This window comes from Corythoichthys intestinalis, chromosome 19 (assembly GCF_030265065.1).
Source record: "Corythoichthys intestinalis isolate RoL2023-P3 chromosome 19, ASM3026506v1, whole genome shotgun sequence".
Classification (NCBI taxonomy): domain Eukaryota; kingdom Metazoa; phylum Chordata; class Actinopteri; order Syngnathiformes; family Syngnathidae; genus Corythoichthys; species Corythoichthys intestinalis.
Genome location: NC_080413.1, coordinates 10,901,862 through 10,929,171, shown reverse-complemented (window position 1 = coordinate 10,929,171; position 27,310 = coordinate 10,901,862). Strand labels below are relative to the sequence as shown.

General features: G+C 39.5%; 1 protein-coding gene across 3 annotated transcripts in view; it reads right to left on the bottom strand.

Annotated features, from left to right (window-relative positions):
* Positions 1-27,310, bottom strand: part of plcb1l (phospholipase C beta 1-like) — a 480,463-nt gene that overhangs the window by 10,514 nt on the left and 442,639 nt on the right. For all 3 annotated transcript variants that reach the window (XM_057823348.1, XM_057823349.1, XM_057823350.1), the window contains 17 exons: positions 27,081-27,167; positions 24,167-24,237; positions 23,985-24,081; positions 23,832-23,916; positions 21,167-21,291; positions 20,924-21,078; positions 18,796-19,060; positions 18,581-18,685; positions 18,392-18,507; positions 15,552-15,687; positions 13,313-13,366; positions 13,024-13,243; positions 12,786-12,954; positions 10,494-10,570; positions 9,110-9,199; positions 8,963-9,020; positions 4,668-4,754 (listed from right to left, as the gene is read on the bottom strand). In XM_057823348.1, the coding sequence (XP_057679331.1) occupies positions 4,668-4,754; positions 8,963-9,020; positions 9,110-9,199; positions 10,494-10,570; positions 12,786-12,954; positions 13,024-13,243; positions 13,313-13,366; positions 15,552-15,687; positions 18,392-18,507; positions 18,581-18,685; positions 18,796-19,060; positions 20,924-21,078; positions 21,167-21,291; positions 23,832-23,916; positions 23,985-24,081; positions 24,167-24,237; positions 27,081-27,167 (1,997 nt within the window). The remainder of the gene's footprint in view (positions 1-4,667; positions 4,755-8,962; positions 9,021-9,109; positions 9,200-10,493; positions 10,571-12,785; positions 12,955-13,023; positions 13,244-13,312; positions 13,367-15,551; positions 15,688-18,391; positions 18,508-18,580; positions 18,686-18,795; positions 19,061-20,923; positions 21,079-21,166; positions 21,292-23,831; positions 23,917-23,984; positions 24,082-24,166; positions 24,238-27,080; positions 27,168-27,310) is intronic.

Sequence of the window (27,310 nt, the reverse complement as noted above, 5' to 3'; positions counted from 1 at the left end):
CGACCTTACGCATTAAGGGGTTCATTTGATGAAAGATAAATTACTGAAAAAAATAAACTAAAACTCCTAAAAATAAATGTCAGAGAAATAGGTGGAAAAAAATTGAAAATTAGGTGTATAATTTGAGTAAATTAAAAATTCCACAAGGTGAAAATAGAATATAATAAAACCAAACATTAAAAAAACAACGCAACAAAATGAAAATCATATCATATTGATATATGTGAGTTACACTGAACACCCTTGACTTTCGATAGTGCTGAGCTTATTGGCTGCCATTGACGGCGCTAGACGTCCAATTATTTTTGACTAGATGGGGCAATTTTTTTTGTCTTACATCCAGAGCAATACATAAAATTTCCCCATCTCTAAAGATGTCCCAATTAGCCCCGAAAAACCACATCTTACTTGGGTCACCACCCTGTCACCAGACAAAGGAGGATTGTCTCGCCAACTCTATGTGTGAGTGTAAAATGAATAAAGGAGAAATAAAACGCCTTTCGCTTCATTGATATTCTCGACACAATCCGGCTCCTAACTATGAAAGTCAACTGTGGCGGCTGAGCCAAAGAGACGAATCTTATTGAAGCAGACACTTTTCACAACGTGTGTGTGTCCTTCGATGACTTAATTTTTTCCCCTCAATTTTCCCTGAAACAGCGGGAATGAAACAAAACAGTCATTCCCAATGAAAGGAGTTCTAAAGGGAGGCAGGTCATAAAATCTGTTTTTTGATATGGAGAGATGGTCGCTAATTTCAGTTTGTGAAAAGGCATTTTAGTGTGTTTAAAACACCAAAAATCCAAAACAAGTATAATAATGACTGAATCAGTAAGTACCGACTTACTCTCAAGTAAAAACAAAAAAAAAGCACACTTCAACAAAATATTATAGAGATGCCTACAACCGGCAACGAACGGCCAAGCCACAAAGCCGGGGCGCCGGTGGAAGACGACCGAACGGATGCAAGGCAGCGGACGACCGAGCAGAACAACCGGTAGGACGCCCAGGATGCCAGGCGCTGGACGACCGAGCACAACGACCGGGACCACTAGATGCCGTTGAGTCCATGTTGCTCGCGGGCAGAGCCCGCAGACACTCAAAAAAATTCATCTTTTTGAGAGAGGCAACGATGAGAGAAAAGTTTAACCGGCTGTCGCGGCCACAATAGCGTCATCTTGCAGTTAGTTATGTGTAAATAAATTGTTACTTTGCTATCAAAAGCTCTATTTGTCTTGTTGTTTCTGTTATTTTTTTAAAAGCAAAACATTATTCAGATGTTTGGGATGTAACTAAAGCCAAAAATAGCTGTGTTAAATTCAAAGTTATGTTTGAAATGTATGCTTTCACAAAAAGCTCAATTTCTGTTTTTTCATCAGAAATTGAAAAATTGCTCAAACTAAGCTATTTTCTAATGCTGATTTCTAAAGAATGGAAAAAGATATGAACTTTTTTCTGCTGAAAGAAGAGAGTCTAATCTTTCTTTTGGTGGGTTCCATGTTTATATAGCATTAGAACAGAATTTTCTGTGCGCCTTGCAAAATCAGTCAAAATCCAGTAAAACGACCGGGAGTGAAAGGTTTTGCTCCGGTAAAAATGGCTGGGAGTGAATGAGTTAACAAGGAATGTCCCGATTTTGATTTTAAATACTGATGACTGAAAAACAAAAAACATTACTTTTTCTTTACAAAAATATGTATTTTGGTTTGATTATAAATACTATATATTTAAAGCACTATTTCTGACTTTTTATGATAGATAAGCAGTGTTGGGAATAACGTCGTTATAAATAATGCCGTTATTTTTCAGTAAAGGGCTAATCTAACGAATTATTTTTTTCTGCCGTTACAACGCCGTTACCATTACTGACGGTCAAAAGTGGTGCGTTACTTACTCTGAATAAAGTGAAGTAACTACCAGACGTAGCGAGTCTACTCTGCTCCGTTTATTTGTCAGCCAGGACTTGTGGTGCGTTCAGGTTCGAGAATAGCGCACGTGTTTTGTTTTGTGCTTTTTCTTAGCAAAAATATACCACACAGGACGTGCTGGCACGCTGTTTCTTTAATAGCACATATAACTTCAACATTAACACAAACGTAAGGCTCTCGGCTGGCCGTGTCTCTAACTCACTCCCGCATCATGTGAGCAAAACAAGATTGGCGCCGTGTGCACTTTAGGGTGCCTCGGATAATTCTGTATCAGAATATTACAGCATGTACTTCTTATGATTCCAGGCTGTTTGTCCTTGCTCATTCAATTATTAGACAATGCTTTCCAAAGCTTGCTAACATTTCTGTTTTTGCTACACCTGAATGCTGGCCTCGTCCCCATCCCCCACTGTCAGCCAGCAAGAATGCTGCTTCCATCTTGAGGACGTGGGGGGACGAGGCTACCTGAATGCACCACCTGGATAGATGCGATGGAAGTGATTGTGATTGGCTGAGGGTTAGAGTCATGTGTCATGGTAAGCCAATCAAAGCCGGTATTTTCACACACAAACCGGAACAGCGCGTGCGGCAAACACACACACGCAAAACAGATGCAGAGGGATATGATGGCAGAGCATTCAGAGGAAAATTTGTCCTTTACGAGGTGGAGATATAAACACTATTTCAAGTCAAAATACTTGAAGTACAGTAGGCTATGTCTACTAGACCAGTTGTCCCAGGTTGTGAGAATTAGATTTCATTGGCGGCTTGTGGCCCGGGTGGGCGGACAGGGTTGGGGTCGGGCGTGGGGTTGGTGGTGCGTCCCCTCTTGCCATCCCCAAGTTTGGCTCGAGGAGTGATTGGCTGCGCTGAACCCTCCACTTGCCCTCCCTCCCCGGGCTGGCTGGGTGGGGGCCGTGGCCCTGTGTCGGCGCCTGCGTGGCGTCTCCGCTTGTCTGCGTGGCTGTTGCGTGCCCGGCGGGGCTCGCGTGCGGCTGGATGTGATTGGGTGCGCTCGGCCGGGGGGGTCCCGGTGCCGGGATTGGCGATGGGCAGCCGTAGGGTCGGTTGCCAACGGGCTTACACTCACAAGGGATTCACACGATTACTGGGTTCTAGATCACAGAGATGATTTGTGTACACTCTACCCCTTTCTATCACTTAGCTTATAGACTCCCCCACCATCTTACCCCTCTTTTCCTGGTCAACAGGCCCCCACATGGTGTCAACCGGAAATACATTTAGCTGACGATAGTGCCAACATATTAGTAGTTAGCGTAGTTAGGCGTTCAATGTATTTCTTGTTGTTTGTGTTTCTTCTCTTGTGTTTCTTTTCTTCTGTTCCCCCATAACCCCCTCCTGTTCGCTGCTTTGTCATAATAAATGAGGTATGTTGAATGATCACAAAGGGAGTATGTCAGACTCTCAATGTGAAACATTAAAACTGTTCAGACTATCCGGGCTGAACAGGACAGGTTAAAAAAAAAAAAATGAAGTACAGTAGGCTATGTCTACATAACTAGTTGTCTCAGGTTGTGAGAGTTAGATTTAATTGATTAAACTCACTTTATATTGTTTACTGCTGATTGTTATTTTATTACATTGTTTATTGTTTTTGTTGAACTTCAAGTGTAGGATAAATCTGTTGCTGGTGAGGTGCAATAAATATTACAAGGTTCTATAACACAACCACCTGTCTGTTCTTCTCTATTCAACTAACTCGAATACTGCTCAGAAAATTTCAAATTCTTTGACATACAACAACTTCTTTTTAAAGTAACAGAAATAATTACTTTCCCTGGTAACTAGTAACTTTCACTATAAATTCAGTTACTAACTCAGATACTTTTTGGAAGAAGTAGTGAGTAACTATAAATGACTTTTTTAAAGTAACGTGCCCGACACTGTAGATAAGTGCTAAAAGATTTTTTGCCCGCTCGCCAGTGCCCTAGTATTGTATTAGCTGATGCTCACTGAGCTGATCTCACTTGATGCAACTTTCGAGGGGTACCAAATTGCAGGTGTTCCCCTTTCGAGGTTCCGCTTCATGTGCACGAATGTGCGCGTATGTAGTATTCTCTGCTCACGTACACCGACACACACAATTTTAGCAAGCTGCCTATTGTTTCCTGTGGGAATATTGCATTATTGATGCACTCTCGGCGGGCCGAGGTGATGCAGATCAAAGTCTATGATGAGAAAACACTGCGACCACCATCTTGTTTCACTGCAACCTGTTTGACGCATACATATGCGCACACACACACACACACACACTTGTGGGACTCCCTCCCGCCTCGCCACAGATGGAGGATTCACTTCTGAATTAGCAGATTGCAGAAAGTCATGAAGAATGGAGGAGGGGTACTGGAGGTGTGTGTGTGGAGGGGGGCAAGTTTCCATGACAACGGTGCACATGTAAGTGAGCATTTGATTCAGGGCAGTGAGGGAGGACACATGCTGCACACACACATAATGATATGAGACACATTCACGCTTGATACAACCCCTCCACCCAAAAACTGTATTGTGCAATCACATGCAATTCATGTGAATGGAGATTTATGGAAATTCCCAGAAGGAAAAGTGTTTGGTGAAGAAGAAAGTTTTTTGTTCGTCATTTCTGAGACTTGTGTAGGAATTTAATACCAATTTCATGCCCATCACTCAGCGCTATTTTCAATGAATAATGCTATACATAATATCAAGTGTCTATCAGTAATGTATCACTTTTCTTACCTTTGGCCTTTCATCCAAAATCTGCTGTCGTATGTCCTTGTGTTTCTCCTGTAGGCGCTCCTGGCGTTTACTCTGAGCATCCTCCAGCTACACACACAATATTTTCACAATTGTTTAAAAATTAAAACATTTTTTTTACATTCATGTCATGTCTGGGGCCTTGTCATACGCGGAGATTAAAGGGGGGGGGACAGCCCCCCGGTGGCCGAAAATATCATGGCATGTAATTGACTTTCCTATATATGAGTTTGAAATTAAGACGGTAAAAGGTTGTCTATAAAAGTTGTAAAGCAATAAAACAACAAAAATGAATTAAATCATGTGAATAGCACATTTGAGATGGCCATTTGCTTTGCTTAGCCAAAACCACCTGAGGCAAGGCAAGGCAAATTTATATAGCACAATTCAACACAAGGCAATTCAAAGTGCTTTACATCACATGAAGATCATAAAAATTACATTATAATCAATAGATCGTAAAAACAAAGACAACCGAAATAGGAAATAAACTTCACTACTAAATTAAAAATCGCATTTAATCATGAATATAATAAAAAATAAATGAAAAACAAATACTAATACTACTGCTAATACCGTATTTTCGGACTATCAGTCGCACCTGAGTATAAGTCGCACCAGCCATAAAATACCCAATGAAGAGGAAAAAAACAAATCGCACCGGAGCATAAGTCGCATTTATGGGGGAAATTTACTTCATAAAATCCAACACATAGAACAGATATGTCATCTTGAAAGGCAATTTAAAATAAAAATACAACAGAGAACAACATGCTGAATAAGTGTAAAGTATAATAATGTTACATGATGCATGAACAACAAAATGCGAATGTACTGTCCTCACCAGGACGCTACGGCTTGGTCCTGGCTATACAGCGAGCTAAACTCCCAAATGACGATGCCGGACGTCTGTATAATTTGCTGACTTAATTTTGGCCGTCGTTATGACACCATGATTTGAAGAGTGAAACTAAAAATAGAAATAATACAAATCCATTTCGTCCTCGATACCAAACAGGTTCGGATCAAAGTAAATAAATGATAATTAGCCGCTACTACAGCAATGACACAAACGGTTAGCATGCGTTCGCTAGCATGAGCACATTGTTCAAACAACCACACAACTGGCTCTAAGTGTCCGATCGCAAACACACAAAACACACAACAACAACAGAAAAGATGATACACACAGGCGCTGCCTCTGTAGAGATATTTTACAAGCATAAACAATGAACGTAGGTTCGCAGCCGTGTTTCTCTCTCTCTCTCGCCCACTCGCTCAGACGCTGCGTAGCTGTCCGCATTCTCCTGGCGTGTGAGTGCTCTTTTTCACGTAAACATGTGCGAGTGCACCCCCACTTGGGCGTGAAAGCACCACAAACTAAAAGCATGCATTTCAATATAAAAAAAGTCAATAATACAATTGAACACACACAGCCAAAGGCAGAACGCGAACGTGGCCATAGCTATTAAGAGTTATTCAGATAACTATAGCCTAAAGACCATGCTAACAAGTTTACGAAACCATCAGTTTCACTCTGAAACACCAAAATAACATGTGAAATGATATAATAATGTGTTAATAATTTCACACATAAGTCACTTCTGAGTATAAGTCGCACCCCCAGCCAAACTATGAAAAAAACTGCGACTTATAGTCCGAAAAATACGGTAATTGAAATCAGCAATAGAGATAAGCACATGAGGAATAGAAAGCAAATAGATTGAAATATATAGACAGTTATGGATATGCAGTGCTAAACAAAAGCGTTTTTAGCCCTGATTTAAAGGAGCTAACAGTTTGAGCATACTTCAGATCTTCAGTTAACTTGTTCCAGAGGTGAGCAGCATAATAACTAAACGTTCCCTCACCCTGCTTGGTTCTTGTTCTTGGAACATATAGTGTAACAATTGTTAATCTGGAGTTGCACACAGTTTGTCTTTAGTACTTTGTGTGTAAAGAATGCTGCTAAATCATTACAGGACACCTCAGATACCAATTCCCGAGGTACTGATCCTTGTGGGTTTGTCGGTTTGTCAACAACAGAAAATAGTGTGTGGGTGCTGTTGGTGTTTCTACTAATGATCTCTGAAAAATATGACTGTCAAGCTTTTTTCAGTTCCTGGTTGTATTTGCGAAGACTCTCTTTGTAGATATTATAAAAAACCTGGAGTTTGTTTTTTCGCCACCTGCATTCTGCTTGTCTGCAATCTTGCTTTTGTTTTAAAGCTAGAGTGGCATTTCTCCATGGTGACCTCTTCTTTCTTGACAAAGTTTTTGTCTTAATTGGGGCAATAGTGTCAATTACAGTCATCACGCTGGAACTGAAACTAGTTACAAGTTCATCCACTGGAGATGTTGTAAGGGTTAATGGTGATGCATAGGCCTGAGTGAATAATGCACAAGTGTTATCATTTATGTAATGCTTCTTAATCACCTCTGTTTCCCTTTTCAGAGGATGGACAGGGGTGGTCATTTTAAACATAATAGACCCCACTCACATGACGTCACAACCAAGCCTCCGCGCCATATTGTCCGTCAGCTCGTCGTGTTTACGCATTACCGCTACGTAAATTCCTCCTATTATGGCGTGTTTTTCTGCTCGTTAACATTAATAATCAAAATGGTGAAGGCGTGTGTGGCGGTTGGTTGCAGTAACAGAGAAGATAGACGGAGAGACTTGAAGTTCTACTGTATTCCGAGAGACCCGGAGAGGAGAGCGAGATGGACTGCTGCAATTCGACGAGAAAACTGGGCACCAAACGATCACCACAGATTATGTAGTAGTCATTTTATATCTGGTAAGATGCATTTAATATATATTTAGAGGGTTTTGGGCTGACAACCACAATTAAGATCATTGCGAGGCTAATCGCCGACAACATACAGTTTCAAATTCAAGATGTTTATTTCTTCGGCCATCATTATTTTTTGAATAATATTTAGCTGGTACCAAGTGAAAGAAGCTGGCCTCGTCTCCGGATCATCAGTTATCAGGAGTGTCCAAACTTTTTGCAAAGGGGGCCAGATTTGGTGTGGTAAAAATGTGGGGGGCTACCTTGGCTGATTTACGTAGAACAATATATTTAAACAAATTTTAGCAAGCCTTTCTGTGTGTCACATTTGCTTTATTATTATTTTTTTAATTCATAATTTCAACAATCTCGCCTTTGTGGCGTTCTCTTTCGACACTCGGGCTCTTGCGAAATACTGCCGCTGTGAAATTAAACTAGCTTCAAGTTGCTATAATTTCTCGCTGCGTATCTTCCCTGTAATGTTGTACATGTCAGCGTGTGTTGTTTGGTAAAATCGCGTCACATCGAAACTCTTTGAAAACAGCGACTGTCTCTTTGCAAATGAGGCAGACACAGTTGTTGAGTATTCTATTGAAGAAATAGTCCAATATCCACCTATCCTTGAAGCGTCGGCCATCGCAGTCAACTTTTTTTTTTTTTATTGATTGTCGCCATTTTAGAAAATTGGAAGTAAAGGGTCACACGGGGTAATGTTGCTTAGAGTGCTGCTCTTAAAGTTTTTCAAAGTTTCGTGAGAATAGGCTGAGTTTCTGTGGACAAGATAGTTGTAGATATCAGAGTAGCAGATGTCAGGCAGAGACGGCGAAGACAGCGGGTCGAAAAACATCGATTTAGGCATCAAATATGGATCTGGCGAATGGACAGACTGAAGCTTTTCGACATAACGCCTTTTATGCAACGCATCCAATGAGTTTACAGCGTCTGAAAGCACCGGGGTTTCCATGAATTGCACTATAAATTGCACGACAAATTGAAACCATTGAGAATATGGATAAACACCGACGGACAATACGGCGGCTGGATACAGCGACACGTCATTCTGTGACGTTGGTGAGTAGGGTCTATACAGTAGTGATCAGAAAGAGCCATATCATTCACTGTAACCTCAGGGATGTTAAGGCCTGAGGACAGATTCTGGCTGGAATATTCAGTCAAAAAGGATGCGGCATCTACGGTACTTCTCCACTAGTTAAGACAGAAAAGCGCGCGCTCATGCTAGTATCTACGAGCATGAGCTTAGCTACCATCCGAGCATATATCATGTGAGTTAATTTTATTTATGACATTATGACACGGCGTTTCGGGGTCATCAACATGTTTTGTCCCCCCACCACCACCACAAAATTCAAACTCCGCCTATGGGCTCTGTATTTAATAATGAATGTTACTGACAGAATCCGTGCGAATGTGTATGTGAATCCATTTTGAATAGCATGTAATGTGGTCGATGCTCACTCTTACCCGTTTTATGTACTGCACCACCTCATTGACAAACGACCTGTTTATCTCTAGCTTCTCTCTGCAGGGAACAACGGCATCACAAAATTAGTGGGTTTTTTATATCGACAGGGACCCCTAGCGGTCATATTCGTGCAGTACAACACTCACTCCTCAGTGACGTTCTTGTCTTTAGACTTGGCTTCACTTATCTTTTCTTGTCTCTTCTTGTCCATTTTCTTCTTTAAGTCTTTTTTCTCCCTGCAAAAGAAGATGTAGCGATGAGAAGTTTCATTTGATTTTTCTTTTTTTTTTCCATTTTGGTTTTAGACACTGAAAATTTATCTGAAATGCCTTCAAAAGGCTGAAACAGTTTTAATGCGCCGCATGGGAGTTGGGTGTACTTCAATTGTGATTGCTTATGGCGGAAAACACTAGGGTGACTTGAAGTTCCGCTCTGGAACCACCAATTTGGCCAAATTTCAAAATTGTCCTATATGTATGTGTGATACATCATTGAAAAGCTTAAAATCTCAAATTTCTTGGGGAAGAAAAATTTTGAACAGGAGGACATTTAGAAAAAAAATGTTTTTTTTTAAAACAGCAAAACCCTAACTGGAGGTGAGAGCACGCGAGAGCATTATTAAAGATGTCACGATTTTAACGAGATATTATCGCGTACTTACCTTGTTTCGATCCAAAAGCTCCATGTAGCACGTATCACAGAGTGTCAAGACACAGCTGTGAATGGCCACAGCCGGATTTTTGGCAGATTTTATGGGTAAAACATGGTGATCTAACAAGGGTCGCGATGCAGAAATCGCAGACAACAAGGAGTGGTTGAGATTTTCTTTTTCATAGATTTACCCTTTTAAACGTTATTTTTCAATTTTTATTTGTTTGGATTGATTATTTATCATCTAAAATATCAGGGAAAATGCGACAGTAACACAAAAAATACAATTAAGCGATAGTTATGAGGTAGATATCCGTGACTTTTTTATAGACGCCAAATTTTTCAAGGTGAAGTAATTTGCTTAAAAGTTTAAAATATGCGAGTGAATAATTTTTTAAAGTCGTTTTTTTTTTTTTTTTTTTTTTAAACGAAATATTAGACATCAATTAATAATTCTAAGCTAAAAATGGCAGATATTTTCAATAATAAATATAAGCACTTACCTTCTTTTTATGGCTAGGTTGAAACAAAAGCGGTTGCGCGATGTCTGTAAACGGGTTTTTTTTTTAGGGTAAAACGGACATATTAAAATAGTTCGGAGGCTTAGTGCGCCATGAATCTGCTATTCCAGCATATAGACATATTGTTCCATCAAACACAACAGTTGTTTTGGCTTAAAATACAGCAGTTTATTTTAAAGAGGGGTGCTAAAGCAGAAACTGCTTTTTCAGTCTTGTCTGTGTTTTCCGCCTTATATTGTGTTGCTTATTCAGAGAATAAGTGAAATAACTTAAAAAAAGAGGGAAAAGTGATATAAAAACATCAAGATCTAGTGATGGGATGTTTCGTGTGTTTTTTTCATTTTAGTTACTTGCTCACTTTTCACAGATGTCTCTCAGCTTTTTCAATTGCGCACTCTGACACTCTTCGGCCAGGGCAGTCAGTTTTTCCACCAGCTGCATGCAAACAGAGAGAATTAGTTATGTGATGGAAGAATAGGTATAAACGAATTGAGTTATAACACTTTATTTGAATTTGGTGTCATTAGACTGTCATAAGATGTCATAATTATGACATGACACTGTCATGAACATTTATAAATGCTTATGACAGATGTCATTAAGTGTCCTAACACAGTTCCTAAACTTTAATCCCAACCCAAAGACATTTGTAAAAAAAAATTCAATATTGCATCAAAAGTGACATTATTTACTAAATGACACCCAATGGCATCTGTCATAAGACCTCATTCATGTTCATGACAGAGGTCATATTATCATTATGACAGTCTTATGACACTGAGTTCAAATACAGTGTAACCTTCCGTTTCAATAGATTTTATTAAAAAAATTTTTTTTTTAAACTGTATGGCACAAAACACATAAATAAAAGACAAAATCATATATATCATTTCATATCTCAGGGCTTTTCAGGCATTATTTCATGATAAGCAGGGCCGGCCCAGCCTATACGCAGATTATGCAACTGCTTAGGGCCCCTGACCACTACGGGGCCCCCAATCTGGCAACTGTTTAATTTATATTCTATTTTGTTTACTACAGTTTGCTTCATTTGACTTTTGTGAGTTTTGATACTTGATTACAAGCTTAAAAAAATAAAATTTCTTCCTTAACTTCTTTCTTTCCTCTTTCAGAAAAAGGTTTCGCACTATCTACTGTAAGTACTGACAATCCTTTAGGGTGAGAAATTCAAAATATGCAGTGCAACAAAATCTGATTAATATACAAAATATGGACGTATGGGTTGGATTGCATATATGGGTTTCACAGTACACTGTGACAAAATGGTGGGCCAAAAATATGGGCCCCTTTGCATTATTTTGCTTAGGGCCCCCAAATGGCCTGGGCCGGCCCTGATGATATGTCAGCAACAGTGTAGTTTTTGGCAGTCCTTTTAACTTTCGTTTTAGTCTTTTGGACAATTATACATCATAAGTCATATTTTAGTCATCTAAAAATGTGTCCTGGTCTCGTTTTTGTTGATGAAAACTTAAGACCAATTTCGTCACGTTTGCTAAAATGTTTTTGACTGTAAAATAACCGGTACTAAAATTTTTTACTCCAAAAATAAACAAAGGTTTCCAACTATTTCAAATAAACATTGACGGATGAGCACATATTGTAGTGTCCATCTCCAAGGACAACGCCAACTTGATGATAATATGTACTCAGCAGGTAAACAGTAAATTATTTTCAATTAATTACACCCTCTTGATAGGCACAAACTGTAAGTAAAAAAAAAAAAAAAGTTGTCCACGACTTTAAGAGGACGCTCACGGTTAGCGTTAGCCTAATGCAAATACTATGCTTACACTACGAGTTACATATACTATGATGATCAATCAGCACAGACCATTCAAGGCTAATGCAACATTGTATCACAAATCTTACCGTGTGTGCAAGCCTGCATGGAGATGACATATTGGTGAGTCGGTTGGGCGTGCAGCACGTTATGAGTGACACAACCAGACACTGCTAAGATGCAGGCTAACTACACATAAAATGTCACACATTGTGAACATGTGACGGAAACTATTGTGCATTTTCGTCTCATTCCCGTCTCGGAAAGCTAAGCTAAAGCAACATTGCAAGTTCTCTGCCAAGACAAAAAAATCTTACTGTGTATTTCAAAACAAGAAAGCCTGGAGAGGACACCAGTAACATGGGGTTCTTCACACGTCATGTGAGTGACACAACCGGACACTGCTACGATGACGGTTAACGACACATAAAAAAAATGTCACACATTGTGAACATGTGACAGAAGCTGGCGCATTTTCGTCTCATCAGACAAAAACTGGCATTCGTCTCGTTATGTTTTAGTCTCCCAAATCACAATTTTAGCTCGTTATCGTCTCGTCATCGTCATAAAAAAAAAGTTTTCTTTGACGAAATATTTTCGTTGTCATCATTGTTGAAGAAAACAACACTGGTCGGCAGTCAAATTTCATGCTGCTTCGTGAAACTAAATTTTTTAAGTCAGCTATTTAAAAAAGTTGTGCTTCAAAATGACTATGGATAGACCACATAAAACCAAAATGACAGATTTCCAGTGTCTTTTTGGCCATGGTTTCTTTAGACTATATTGTAGAGGAACTTATGACAGACATGTCTACCAAATTTTAAAAACGAAAGGCCTTTTATACTGCACCTGCTTGATGTGCTCCCTCTTCTGGTACTTTTCGCTGTAGTATTGCTCCTGGCGGAGTGTGAGGAGCTGCTGCTGTTGCTGCTCTTTTAGCTCAGACAGACGCTGGCTGCACTCCTGGTCCAGATCGCACAGCTCTCGGTCCAACGTGGACAGCGACTGTTCTGACCGGCTGCACGACAAACTGATTCTGGAATTTCATGTCATTTAGACAAAGTCAAAGTTGAAGAGCACCACCTACCTTTTCTTACCATCTCGCTTGTGGCTCTTGTGTAGAGCGTTTCGCCTCCGCTGCTGCTGACTCTGGAGCTCGCCCACGCGGGCCGTGTGCTCCTTGATGAGCTCGGCAGTCTTGCGGTGGTGTTTACGCACCAGCTCCTTCATTTCCTTGTATTGCTTGCGTTGTTCGCGAACGAAACCCTTGAGTTGTTTTAGCTCCTCAAGGGTCAGAGCTTCTACTTCTAGAGGGTACAACGGAGAATGTGATTGGCGAGGAAGTTCAATATGATAAAAAAAGAGAAGCTTCTTACCGGTAAGGACGCTCTGGATGATGTCCTCAGTCTTTAGCGGTGGTTTCAAAGAGCCTAGAAACCAAGAGCGGGAAATAATTTCTCACATACTCCCCCATCATTTGACATGACAGCTCCTACAGACATTGTGCCATGCCTTACTAGACAGAACGTTGAGTTGGCTTTCACTGTGATAAACTGAAACACGCTGCGTTCTAACGCCGGATTTAGATGCAAACAGGACGAAGGTTTTACTGCGTACAGTCAGGCAGGAGTGTCTCAAGAGTGATTTCATGGAGTATTCAAGGTAATTATTATATTAAATAGCACCATGCATGCACTTTAAAACGTTGTGAAAAAAATTATAAAATTAAATAATAAAATTTGTGTAACTTTGGCTTAAAATATACACGTAAAATGAATGATAACTGCCCGTTTTTTGCTTTTAACCAAGAATCCAGACTGTTTTACGTTCATATCTATAGAAATTCCGGGGTTTAACCATTTATTTACAATAATTTCAACTTAAAAAGCTCTTCGTTTCGTAACGGCCGCCATGTTGGATTACGCAATACCGTAATTTACAAAAAATGAATGATAACTGCCCGTTTTTTGCTTTTAACCAAGAATCGAGACAGTTTTACGTTCATATCTATTAAAATTCCGCGATTTACGCATTTACAAGAATTTTCAACTTAAAAAGCTCTTTGTTTCGTGACAGCCGCCATGTTGGATTACACAATACTGTAACTTTTGCTTGAAGTATTTACGTAAAATGAACTATAACTGCCCGTATTTTTATTTTAACAAACAATATCGACTGTTTTACGTTCATATCTATGGAAATTCAGCAATATAAGCATTTATTTACAAGAATTTCCAACTTAAACAGCTCTTTGTTTCGTGACAGCCGCCATGTTGGATTACACAATACCGTAACTTTTGCTAGAAATATTTACGTAAAATGAACGATAACTGCCCGTTCTTTGCTTTTAACCAACAATCTAGACTGCTTTGGGTATCTATCGTAATTCCACAACATAAGCATTTATTTACAAGAATTTTCAACTTAAAAAGCTCTTTGTTTCGTGACGGCCGCCATGTTGGATTACACAATACTGTAACTTTTGCTTGAAGTATTTACGTAAAATGAACTATAACTGCCCATTTTTTTATTTTTTTTATTTTAACCAACAATCTCAACTGTTTTACGTTCATATCTATCGAAATTCAGCAATATAAGCATTTATTTACAAGAACTTTCAACTTAAAAAGCTCTTTGTTTCGTGACGGCCGCCATGTTGGATTACACAATACTGTAACTTTTGCTTGAAATATTTACGTAAAATGAACGATAACTGCCCATTCTTTGCTTTTAACCAACAATCTAGACTGTTTTACGTATCTATCGAAATTCCACAACATACGCATAAAGCACGTCAGCAAAGGTCGGCCCCCCACATTTTTACCACACCAAATCTGGCCCCCTTTGCAAAAAGTTTGGACACCCCTGATCGAAACTGTTTTACGTTCATATCTAGATAAATTCCGCAATTTATGCATTAATTTCCAAGAATTTTCAACTTAAAAAGCTCTTTGTTTCGTGACGTCCGCCATGTGGGATTACACAATACCACAACTTTTGCTTGAAATATTGATGTAAAATGAATGATAACTGCCCGTTTTTTGGTTTTAACTAAGAATCTAGTTATGTTTCACGTTCATATCTATAGAAATTCCGTGGTTCATGCATTTATTCACAAGAATTTTCAACTTAAAAAGCTCTTTGTTTTGTGACGGCCGCCATTTTGGATGTTGTATCTCTACACATGACATTTAAGTTGCTATTTCTGGCAAAAACTTACATGATATGTAAAATATTGCTATTGATCCTGAAAATATAGGTGATTATCTCTGCAGTTGGAGATTTTTGTCCATCTAGTGTAGAATCTTGAGAATTTCATAGCCATTTTAAGTTTTGTTATACTTATATAAAAAATAATCAGGATTTTATTATGGAACGACTTTGAATTTTTAGATGCTGCTGCTGATGGAGACTCAAATTTGCCTAAGGGAGTTGCTTGTTTTGGTTTTAGGCCACTTGTGGCTTTGGTTTTGAAAATATTTGAATTTCAAGGTTTTTTTTTTTTTTTTAAACAGGCCCCCTCCAGATTGGCCCCGAACCCCGTGTCCCATCAACTGATAGTAAAGTCTATGAATTTCTCTTGGAAATAAAATTAACTCCGGTGTTATCACTGACCTGCAGATTGAGGTTGATGCCCGACAAGTGACGGCGGTTTGGGGGCGATCGGAATGTGGCTTAGTCCGTTTTCTGCCGGAATTGCGACCCTGGGGTCAGCTTTGGACTCAGACGGGGGTTCGTTACCTGCTTCCACCTGTCCGTCAAAAGAGCTGTGAGAACAACACTTTCACACAACATCAAAATATGAGGTGCTTGTAGTTGGTGAAACTTTCCAGTGTGTTTCAGAACAGCCCATCAACAGAACACCTGTAAGAAATCCTCTGCACGTTTTCATCCATGTTCAGGTCTACAACCCCTGTTAACATGTCCTTCTCTGGCCTTGTGTTGACCTACGCTGGCTTAGAGACAGTAGCAATAGCCACGTCAAATCAGTTAAAAGGCGACCCCTGGAGGAAGTTACCTCAATTTCTTGTCCCATTCAAGTGGTGCCAGATAATTAGTTTTCAAGCAATTTCAGCCTAAAATACGATACATTACAGCTGCGAATTAATATTATTTTGAAAAAAGACATGGAGTAGCTTCATGAAGTCAGTCAATGTTAGTACAATACATGCATATTTTAAGTACTGTACTATTTCCGAGTGCTGCAACGATTAATCAATTAACTCTAGTATTCCATTTGAAAAAAATATTCAATTTAATTTGTATTGCTTCGAGTATTTGTTTAACTAATTTAATTAATTGAATTAAAGTGGCTTTGTAATGTTTTTTTTTACATGTTTGCATTTAGTTTTATTTATTAGGGTGGATACACTGCCCTCTGGTCTGCCTCATTTCACATGGCTGAATCCAACTGCTCCCTGTTCAGACCAACAAAGACTAAGTTTTTGTTTGTGCAAATGTATTTTAACGCATTCGTAAATTCGTTTATAGATATATTTAGCCTTTTTTGTGGTAATATGTGTTTCAACTAGGGCTGTCAAAATTATTGCGTTAACGGGCGTTAATTCATTTTTAAAATTTATCACGTTAAAATATTTGACGCAATTAATGCAGATGCCCCGCTCAGACAGATTTAAATGACAGTACAGTGAAATGCTCACTTGTTGTGTTTTATGGAGTTTTGCCGCACTCTGCTGGCGCTTGGGTGCGACTGATTTTATAGGATTCAGAACCCATGAGCACTGTGTAAATAATCATTGACATCAACAATGGCGGGCTACTCATTTATTTTTTGATTGAAAATTTTACACATTTTATTAAAACGAAAACATTAAGAGGGGTTTTAATATAAAATTTCTATAACTTGTACTAATTTATCTTTTAAGAAGAAGTCTTTCTATCCATGGATCGCTTTAACAGAATGTTAATAATGTTAATGCCGTCTTGTTGATTTATTGTTATAATAAACAAATACAGTCCTTATATACCGTATATTGAATATACATATCCATCTTGTCTTATCTTTCCATTCCAACAATAATTCACAGAAAAATATGGCATATTTTATAGATGGCATGAATTGCAATTAATTGCGATTAATTAATTTTTAAGCTGTAATTAACTCAATTAAAAGTTTTAATCGTTTGACAGCCCTAGTTTCAACCTTTTCTTAAGAGCATTGTAAAAAAAAAAAAAAAAAAAAAAAGTTAGCATTTTATAGCATTTAAGCTAGCGGACTTTTGCTATGTAAGTTAGCCAATTGTTCTTTTGTTGTATATAGATCCTCATTTTTTAAAAATACCGTTTCAGGCTCAGCTCAGGTATTTTAATTTTTCATGTTCCTTATCCGATTACTCGATTATTCGAACTAACTAGTTCATCGATTAATCGACTACTAAAATAATCGAAATCTGCAGCCCTTGTATTTACAATGGTACTGTTTTGAAAGGCTGTCCTTAAATAGAGATGTGTACTTATTTTGAAAGTTTGATTACAAATACATAGAAATTTATTGTGGAAAACAGATTTTAAATGATGCAAAATCAAACTTGATTTTGAAATGTCGTGATAACATAGCACAGGCAATGGCACAGCAAGTACTTTTATTTTGAAAACGACTGCTTAAAATAATGCTAATGCTCACTAGTCACACTACATACACAGTAGTGCTGCAGTGATTACTTGATTAACTCGAGTAATTCGACTAAGCTTCAAGTATTCGTTTAAAATTTGGGAAAGCGTCGTAATGGTTTGTTTTGAAAGGGTTTCGTTTAATTTTATTGATTTTGGTGGATACACTTCCCTCTAGAGGCAACGGTGAATATTACATAACTCATTTAACATGGCTGAATCCAGCTGCTCCCTGTTTAAACCAACATGAGGTAAAAGTTTTTGTTTGAGCTAATGTTTTTTTTTATGCATTCATAATTAAATTTTTAGGTAAATTTAGCCATTTTTAGCGAGAATATGTGTTTGAATGATTTGTTAAGAGCATTGTAAAAAAAAAAAAAAAAAGCATTTTATAGGCTAGCGGACTTTTGCTATGCAAGTTAGCCAGTTTTTCTCTTGTTGTGCTTAGATCCTCAAATTTATAAAAATACCGTTTAAGGCTAAACTTTGGTATTTTAATTTATTTTCAAATGGAAGTGCAATACTGCATAGTCTGATTTGAACTAGCTACAGTGGGGAGAACAAGTATTTGATACACTGCCAATGGGTTTTCCCATTGGCATGGTATCAAATACTTGTTCTCTTTTATTTTGAAAAGTTGCCTTTATATTAGATACAATCAACTTTCATGTGTATCTGGAGTTGAATGCTTTTGTTTTGCAAAGTTGTGAGCACATTTGATGCAGTCAACCAGCATGTTGTGCAAACTATTGGGTATTACATGCAACCAGTCAGCATACAGGGTTATTATATGAGCTTTTATTTTTGGAAAAATGCTGCCTTACCTCTTTTTCGGCCTCATCGTCACCGCCCTCCTCCAGGGTGAGAGCAGCCAGCTGATTAGCTCTCTGCTCCATCAGGTTGACGTAGCGGATCGGGTTGGACAGAGCCTCGATGACATCTGAGCATGGAGGGCGGACATGATGGTCATGATAATGATGATGAATGAGCAATCATGTCATATGGGTACTCACCTGCAAACGTGTCAGGAACATAATCTTTGACTTCCACGTAGACGAAAAGAGCAGGAAGCGTCAGAGTTTGGTTCTTCTCGTTCCTTAGATTGATGTAATGATAACCTGCAGCAATAGGACACCCAGAAACCTTCAATCCTCATTTACAGTCCAAATCCTGTTTTAAAACTGGGGCTGGTTCTTAAGTCCCCTCAAATTCTCTTTCATTTACTGACCTGGCCGTATGGCTGACACAGGAATGATACGGTGTCCTATGAACTTTCCACCCTCTTCAAAGACGGCGATTCTCAGCGAAGCCAGCGTGGGTAGGACCACCTTCTTGAAGACGATGGGCTCTTCGTCCCACACAGGGTTGACTGCGTTCCCCTGCGACGTTTTTGTCTTGAAGGCTTTACGTTTTGTGTCCACCGGCAGTCCGAACATGTCAATCTCCACGTAAGTGCCGACCTTCTTGTCTGACAAGAACTGGCCTGAGATAATCTGGAACAGACGTGATAAAGGAATTATGAGGTATTCAAGGACAAAATTTGAGTTAAGAGCAAGCTTCAGATAGACCAGCAAGCAACAGCTTGTAATTCCACTAAGGGCGTAGGTTTGCCGAGGGACGGTAGGAGCATAACACTACCAACTTTTCAGGATGCTTATATTGTCCACAACAACTTTTAAGCAATCTTATTTGCATTATATAATGACTTGGTAATTTAGATTGTCTTCCCATATGTTGTGAGGATAGAATCGACCCTATCATTATGAAGTGAATTACAGTACTTTAACTATATTCTCCCTTTTCACTTGCTGAATGTGCCAGTCCATTTTTTTCCTTCAAGCGCACATTTGATTGGCTGATGATTCGACCCCCCCCACACACACGCATTCACCCCCCCGACATGCCTCCTCCTAAGCCCCCTTCGAAGACGAGGGATATTTTTTCTGCAACCAGCAGCCACTGTAAGTAATGTTAAAAACTTAAATGTTGTGTAGTTGGGGAACACTAGCCTGGAACCCCAGACTCACCGCTGTTCCAGTGATAGAGTCTGGCGACTGGTGCGCCGATCAAAATCCCAGGGCGGAACAAGCCATAGTAAACAGACAGCGGAGTGGACCAATCAGCAACAGGTGGACATGACATTGGTAAAGCGACAAGAAACTCTACCGCTAGGACATAAACATACGAGGAGAACGGAGAAGTTTACTCAACATGGCTAGCATGAGAAAGACTGTTGGTTCTAGCAACTCAATGTGTTTTTGGTCACTGAAAACTGAACTTACCGCGGATAGGAACATATTCTCTGCTATCCTGTTCGCCATCTGTGTTGTTGTGGAGACGACTTCTGACGCGCAAGAGTGACGTTGCTCGTTAAGAACATGTCACACAAATGAACGAATCTGACTGAACGGACGATTTCGTTCGGGCTCGAGAGGCCAATAAGGAGCTGGGTCCCAGACTCTATAGCTGGAACAGCGGTGAGTCGAGTTCCAGGCTAGGAGAACACACCCCTAATTTTCCTACTGAAAGTCCGACCTACATCACAATTAGCATAACATTAATTTGTGCAAATTTCTCGTACTTGAGGAGAAAGCTGCTTTGAGAGAAATATCCTCCTGGATGTTTTCTACTGTTAACGTTAAATAAACTGGAAGAAATGTAGTGAACCAAGGTTAACCCCCTTCTCCACAGTTTTCATTTTTATTTTATTTATGTGTTCTTAAAACAGCCCAAAAGGAGCTTTCATTTTTTGTCGGAAAAAAAAAAAAAAAAAAACTTAAATTCCCTTGTTTTCAGTGCAAATCTACTAGCAATAAGTGAAATTATCTGCCAGTGCTTCAAGTAAATTTTACTCAGATTTCTTGAAATAAAATAACTAGCTGAAAATAAGCTGAATAGACTTATTTAAAGCAAAACATTCAGATATTTAGTCTTAAAAAAATTTGTTTGTCAGAAATGTTCTTAATTCAAGAATAGATATTGTTCAAAACATTAATTGAAAGCATTTTTTTCTTGATTTAGGTGAAAAATGACAGTCTTACCATTGACACTCAAATCAAGATGGAGAAAATCATTTGACTAGATTTAAGAAAAAATACCAGATTAAGACATTATACTTTAAATTTGCAGTGTGAAAGTTAGTATAAGTCAATGCAGATTTATTTTGCATTAATCATTTAGCCTATCAATTAGTTAGGTTCTTATTGGTGAGAAATGTAGCCCTCTGTTTTGTCTTATTAATGTCCCGTCCCCAGCAAAAAGTGTTCATGCAGGTTATGCTACTATATCGTCCCTACCGATATTGAGACCAAACCTACGCCTTTGAATTCCACGTGCTTGTTGTAGTATTTGTTCACCTTGACAGAAAGCGTGTTGGCGACTATTCCATCAACGGTGCTCTCAGTAAATGGATCAAAGTTCTTGTCAGGCCGCCTCATGAACTCCGGTTTGAGCCTGAAGCCCGACTTGCCGTTGTACTCGTACATGCCCAGGTTGAGCTGCATGGACAAATCTGCGCGCATGAACAGGATCAAGTACATTCAGGTTTGTAAACTTTAAGAATGACAATGATGGGAAAAGGATTGCTTGAGTTTCCTCACCGATGGTCTGGAAGTTGAGCGCCACCAACTGGCATCCTGCGTTCCAGAAGAGTTGAGGGTTGTAGTTGGATGAGTCAACTCTGGTGCCTTTGGGGTAAATCCTGCTCAATTGCATTTTGTTGTATCTAAATGACACACGCGAGGCTAAGGACAACATAGGCAGCAATACTTCTGGAAATTAAATTGAAATCCTAAATTTAATACAGTACTGTATTGAAATCCTCATTTGAATCCTCAACATGTGCTTGAAACCTGCCAGTCACTCCAATCTCGAATAGATGTCTTTCAGCATCAATGGCACTGAAACATGATCATTCACAGTCAGCCCTCCTAGGGCGTAGGTTTCCATAGGGACATAACACTAGCAACTTTTCAGGATGCTGAAATTGTCCCAACTAACTTTTAAGCAACCTCATTTCCATTATACAATGACTTCAGGTATACTGGACTGTCTCAGGAAATTAGAATACACAATATTCTAATTTCCTGAGACAGTCAGGAAATTAGAATATTGTGTATTCTAATTTCCTGAGACAGTCCTGTATATATACACAGGACTGTCTCAAAAAATTAGAATATTGTGTATTCTAATTTCCTGAGACAGTCCAGTATAGGTAATTTAGATTGTCTTCCCATATGTTGTCAGGATAGAATTGACGCTACTATTATTAAATGAATTACAGTGGGGCAAATAAGTATTTAGTCAACCACCAATTGTGCAAGTTCTCCTACTTGAAAAGATTAAAGAGGCCTGTAATTGTCAACATGGGTTAACCTCAACCACGAGAGACAGAATATGGAAAAAAAACAGTATATCACGTTTGATTATTAAAGAATTTATTTCCAAATTAGAGTGGAAAAGAAGTATTTGGTCACCTACAAACAAGATTTCTGGCTGTCAAAGAGGTCTAACTTCTTCTAACGAGGTCTAACGAGGCTCCAATCGTTACCTGTATTAATGGCACCTGTTCTAACTCATTATCAGTATAAAAGACACCTGTCCACAACCTCAGTCAGTCACACTCCAAACTCCACTATGGCCAAGACCAAAGAGCTGTCGAAGGACACCAGAGACAAAATTGTAGACCTGCACCAGGCTGGGAAGACTGAATCTGCAATAGGTAAAATGCTTGGTGTAAAGAAATCAACTGTGGGAGCAATTATTAGAAAATGGAAGACATACAAGACCACTGATAATCTCCCTCGATCTGGGGCTCCATGCAAGATCTCACTCCGTGGCGTCAAAATGATAAAAAGAACGTTGAGCAAAAATCCCAGAACCACACGGGGGGACCTAGTGAATGACCGACAGAGAGCTGGGACCACAGTAACAAAGGCTACTATTAATAACACAATGCGCCGCCAGGGACTCAAATCCTGGACTGCCAGATGTGTCCCCCTGCTGAAGCCAGTACACGTCCAAGCCCGTCTGCGGTTCGCTAGAGAGCATTTGGATGATCCGAAAGAGGACGGGGAGAATGTGTTATGGTCAAATGAAACCAAAATAGAATTTTTGGGGTGGAAACACAGGTTCTCCTGTTTGGAGGAAAAAGAATTGAATTGCATCCGAAGAACACCATACCCACTGTGAAGCATGGGGGTGGAAACATGCTTGGGGGCTGTTTTTCTGCAAAGGGACCAGGACGACTGATCTGTGTAAAGGAAAGAATGAATGGGGCCATGTATTGGGAGATTTTGAGTGCAAATCTCCTTCCATCAGCAAGGGCATTGAAGATGAGACGTGGCTGGGTCTTTCAGCATGACATTGATCCCAAAAGCACAGCCAGGGCAACAAAGGAGTGGCTTCGTAAGAAGCATTTCAAGGTCCTGGAGTGGCCTAGCCAATCTCCAGATCTCAACCCCATAGAAAATCTGTGGAGGGAGTTGAAAGTCCGTGTTGCCCAACAACAGCCCCCAAACATCACTGCTCTAGAGGTAATCTGAATGGAGGAATGGTCCAAAATACCAGCAACAGTGTGTGAAGAGTTACAGAAAACGTTTGGCCTCCGTTATTGCCAACAAAGGGTACATAACAAAGTATTGAGATGAACTTTTGGTATTAACCAAATACTTATTTTCCACCATGATTTGCAAAAAAAATTATTTAAAAATCAAACAATGTGATTTTCTGCCCCCCCCCACATTCTGTCTCTCATGGTTGAGGTTAACTAATGTTGACAATTACAGGCCTCTCTAATATTTTCAAATGGGAGAACTTGCACAATTAGTGGTTGACTAAATACTTATTTGCCCCACTGTACTACTGAAATTCAACTAATTAGTAGCACTTTTCAGGGTTTGAAATTACAGCCATTTTTGTTATATGTGTGACCAAAATGTAATCTGTGCGATTTACAAATATTTTGGAACAAACAATTTTACTGTGTTGTGACTTAAGACTGAGTCATGGCATTAGCCTCTAATTTTATATGTGTACATATGTATATGTGTACTCACACACCCAATATATATATAAACTATCAGTCTTTGTTAGCTGTTGTGAAGTTTTGTGCTTGTACGCTACGTTCACTTACACCTGTGTAACTCCTGGGTGCTGAGCCCCCCCCCCCCTTGTTCTTAAAACCTAGTGACGCCCCTGACAGTCAGCCCTCTCCGTTCAAATGCATTGGATAACTATGGCTGCCAAAGGCTGTAAAAAGGATACTCCACAAACTCCACAGGAGACTTGGTGAGCTGCTCCAAAGCTTTGGTCTCCACGAATGATGACATCTGGTAGCCGCGACTGGTCTCTGCAGGTGCACAACAAATATAGCTGCATAAAATCTCAAAGAAAAAGAACGCTTGTGAACCTACGTACTTTTGGAAGCCTCAAAGCTGTGGAACTTGACAGGTTGGATGTAGATGACAAGGTTGGACATTTCCTCAGTGGCGAATGCTTCGCTGCCCGCCGTTCCCTGAAGATAATCCACACATATGCACTCAGTCAGTAATCGATCAGTAATACCTCTAAATGTACACTAGAGGGCAGCCGTCACCCACTTCATCCATGGATCCCTTTTTGCAGTCGTCGTCATCGTCGTCCTCGTCCTCGCTTTCAGCCTCCACCTCACCTTGAATGTCAGATCAGATCAAACAGTTAGTTATACTAATTGGTTGTTTGTTTTGAGTATGTTTAGATGGAAACTTTGTATTTTGCCAGTTTTCTTGAGAGATCTCACTAACAACCCCTAAAATAAACCCAGCCAGAAAGCCATGTTTGGCCCATGCTAAGGGTCTATGTACATATCTTGACTTATGTAATCAATTGTTCTAACAGTACAACAGAGCCGTGCAGAGACCAATGGAGGGGCAGGTGCTCATAGATCAAAAGGGGGACATGAACAAGAATTTAATACACCTCACAACAACATAACTTCCAGTTTAACCAGATTTACAGTATAATTGACTGTGACTGTGACAGACTTTAATTGGGAGGGAGAATAGTGAATAGAAATCAACACCGTCATCAACACTTTCTGGCTGTGACTCAGTCAGTCTTTACCTCTTTTCTTCCATCAACCTCTATATCAAAACTTTCTTTTTCAACTAGTTGTTCATCTGAACTTAACCACATCAGATGTTCACTGAGCCACCACAGCATTTTTTTTCAAAACTATTATTTCATTATTATCCATATGACAATTCTAGCACCTAATTATTAATAAGTAATGACATAAATTGTTATAGAACAATAACATTGTAACTGTGTTTATAATTGTTGTATTTTATACCTTAATATCCTTGCAAACTGTGTTATTCCTACCAATTGTGCTCTTTACCCCGCTGATGAGGGATCTACTGCCTTTAGCAGCCTCATAAAGCTTTTTTATTTTTTATCCCTGAACCTCCTTTCCTTATGAGGTATGTCTACATAATGAAATATAAATATTTTACATCTTTTACATAATGCCATGTACACGGTCAAGCAGTCCAGTGCCAGGGCAGCAAAGCAACCCCAAAACATCAGGGAACCTCTGCCATGTTTGACTGTGGGCAGAGGTGTAGCAAGGGTCCCCGGGGGTCCCAGGCAACAAGCAACATGGGGCCCTTTGGGACAGTTGGACTTGGAGCAATAGAAGAAAGAGCAGCAACACAAAAATACCACCATCGGATGCGGAGGTATATGCCTTTGTGTGAAATCAGTAGTCAGATTGGCCCTACGACCCACCATATTCAAATTATTTCATAAAAACCACTGATTGGTGGACTATCGCCCGAAATGAGTATTAAATTTGCTAATAAAATTGTTTAGGATTATTTTAGATGCATATGTTATATTTTTCTTATAGAGTATTCGACGAGGAATACGATAGAACCATTAATAGACTTTTTCAAAAAAAAAAAATCACCATTTGTTTAAGTAGTCACATGAATAATGACGTGGCCTGTGAAAATCAACGTACAACAACTCGGCAAGGACTTTCAAGAGAGTACTTGATGAGTCACTCTTTAAACAATCATGTCGTGTTAATAGCTGTTTGGACTTTCTTAAACATGTATAATCTACGTGACATGGTAAATGCTAATTGGGATTGATAACAGAATCGGTGGATAATCTGACAAATGATTCCATGGTATTGAAACATTCCCTACACTTGTCGCTGCGACAGTGCAGTAAAGCTGCGTGTGCTAAATCTGTTGGCCCTCTGGGGGCCCCTGCTTGCTGGGGGCCCTAGGCAATTGCCTGGTTTGCCTAATGGGACGCGACGCCGCTGACTGTGGGGACCGTGTTCTTTTCATCGAAGACCTTGTTTTTTTCCCTATAAACTCTACGTTGATTTTCCCAAAAAGCTCTTCTTTTGTCTCATCTGACCAGACAACATTCTTCCAAAACGTTTTTGGCTTTCTCAGGTAAGTTATGGCCCACTCCAGCCTCGCTTTTTTATGTCTCTGGGTCAGAAGTGTGGTCTTCCTGGGTATGCTACCATAGAGTCCATTTTCATTCAGACGCCGACGCATAGTACGGGTTGACACTGTTGTACCCTCGGACTGCAGGACAGCTTGAACTTGTTTGGATGTTAGTCGAGGTTCTTTATCCACCATCCACACAATATTTCGTTGAAATCTCTCGTCAATTTCTCTTTTCCGTCCACATCTAGGGAGGTTAGCCACAGTGCCATGGGCTTTACATTCCTTGATGACACTGCGCACGGTAGACACAGGAACATTCAGGTCTTTGGAGATTGACTTGTAGCCTTAAGATTGCCCATGCATAATCACAATTCTGCTTCTTAAGTCTTCAGACAGTCCTTTGGTCTTCTTTCTTTCTCCATGCTCAATGTGGTACACACAAGGACACAGGACAGAGATTGAGTCAACTTTAATCCATTTTAACTGGCTGCAAGTGTGATTTAGTTACTGGCAACACCTGTTATGTTCCACAGGTAATTAACAGGTGCTGTTAATTACACAAATTAGAAAAGCATTGCATGATTTTTCAAAGGGTGCCAATAATTTTGTCCGGCCCATTTTTGAAGTTTTCTGTAAAATGATAATGATTTAAGTTTTTCTTCCCCATTCTCTTTTGTGCTTTATCATTGCAAGAAAAATACATGAAGATATTACTACCAAAGCATTTGTAATTGCAATCATTTTCTGGAAGAAATTGAGCATTATCTGACAGAATTGCAGGGGTGGCAATCCTTTTGGACAGCACTGTAATTTCGCAATACTGGGTACCCGAAAGCAAGTCTTGTCACGGAGGATATACAGTCAAACACTGTTGAGTTGAAGATAGCTGGGAAATGTGCGTATGCTTGGAATCGCATTGAAATTTGATAAAAAACATCCAAACTGGAACTCATCAATATTTATGCTTTTGTTCTGTTGTTTTTGGAACAAACTTGGCTGGAAACTCGAGAATCTCATTCGTGACAGTCAGAAAGCCGATAAAATTATAACCACCAGTACTCACCGATGGACTTTCTTCCCTGCGGCCTCAGGCTGAGCTCCGCGCCCTCTGGTGGCTGGGAGGACTCAGTCGCATCCTCTTTAGTGGAACCTGCAAGGGCTCAAATTAATTCCCAAAATTTAAGCAGCCAATTAATGAAGATATGGAGGATTGTTTTGCTTTTGTTTAATCCATGCGCGATTCTTGTATGTATAAACATGCCCTCACCCCCAGCACTCAAATAGAGTATGTTG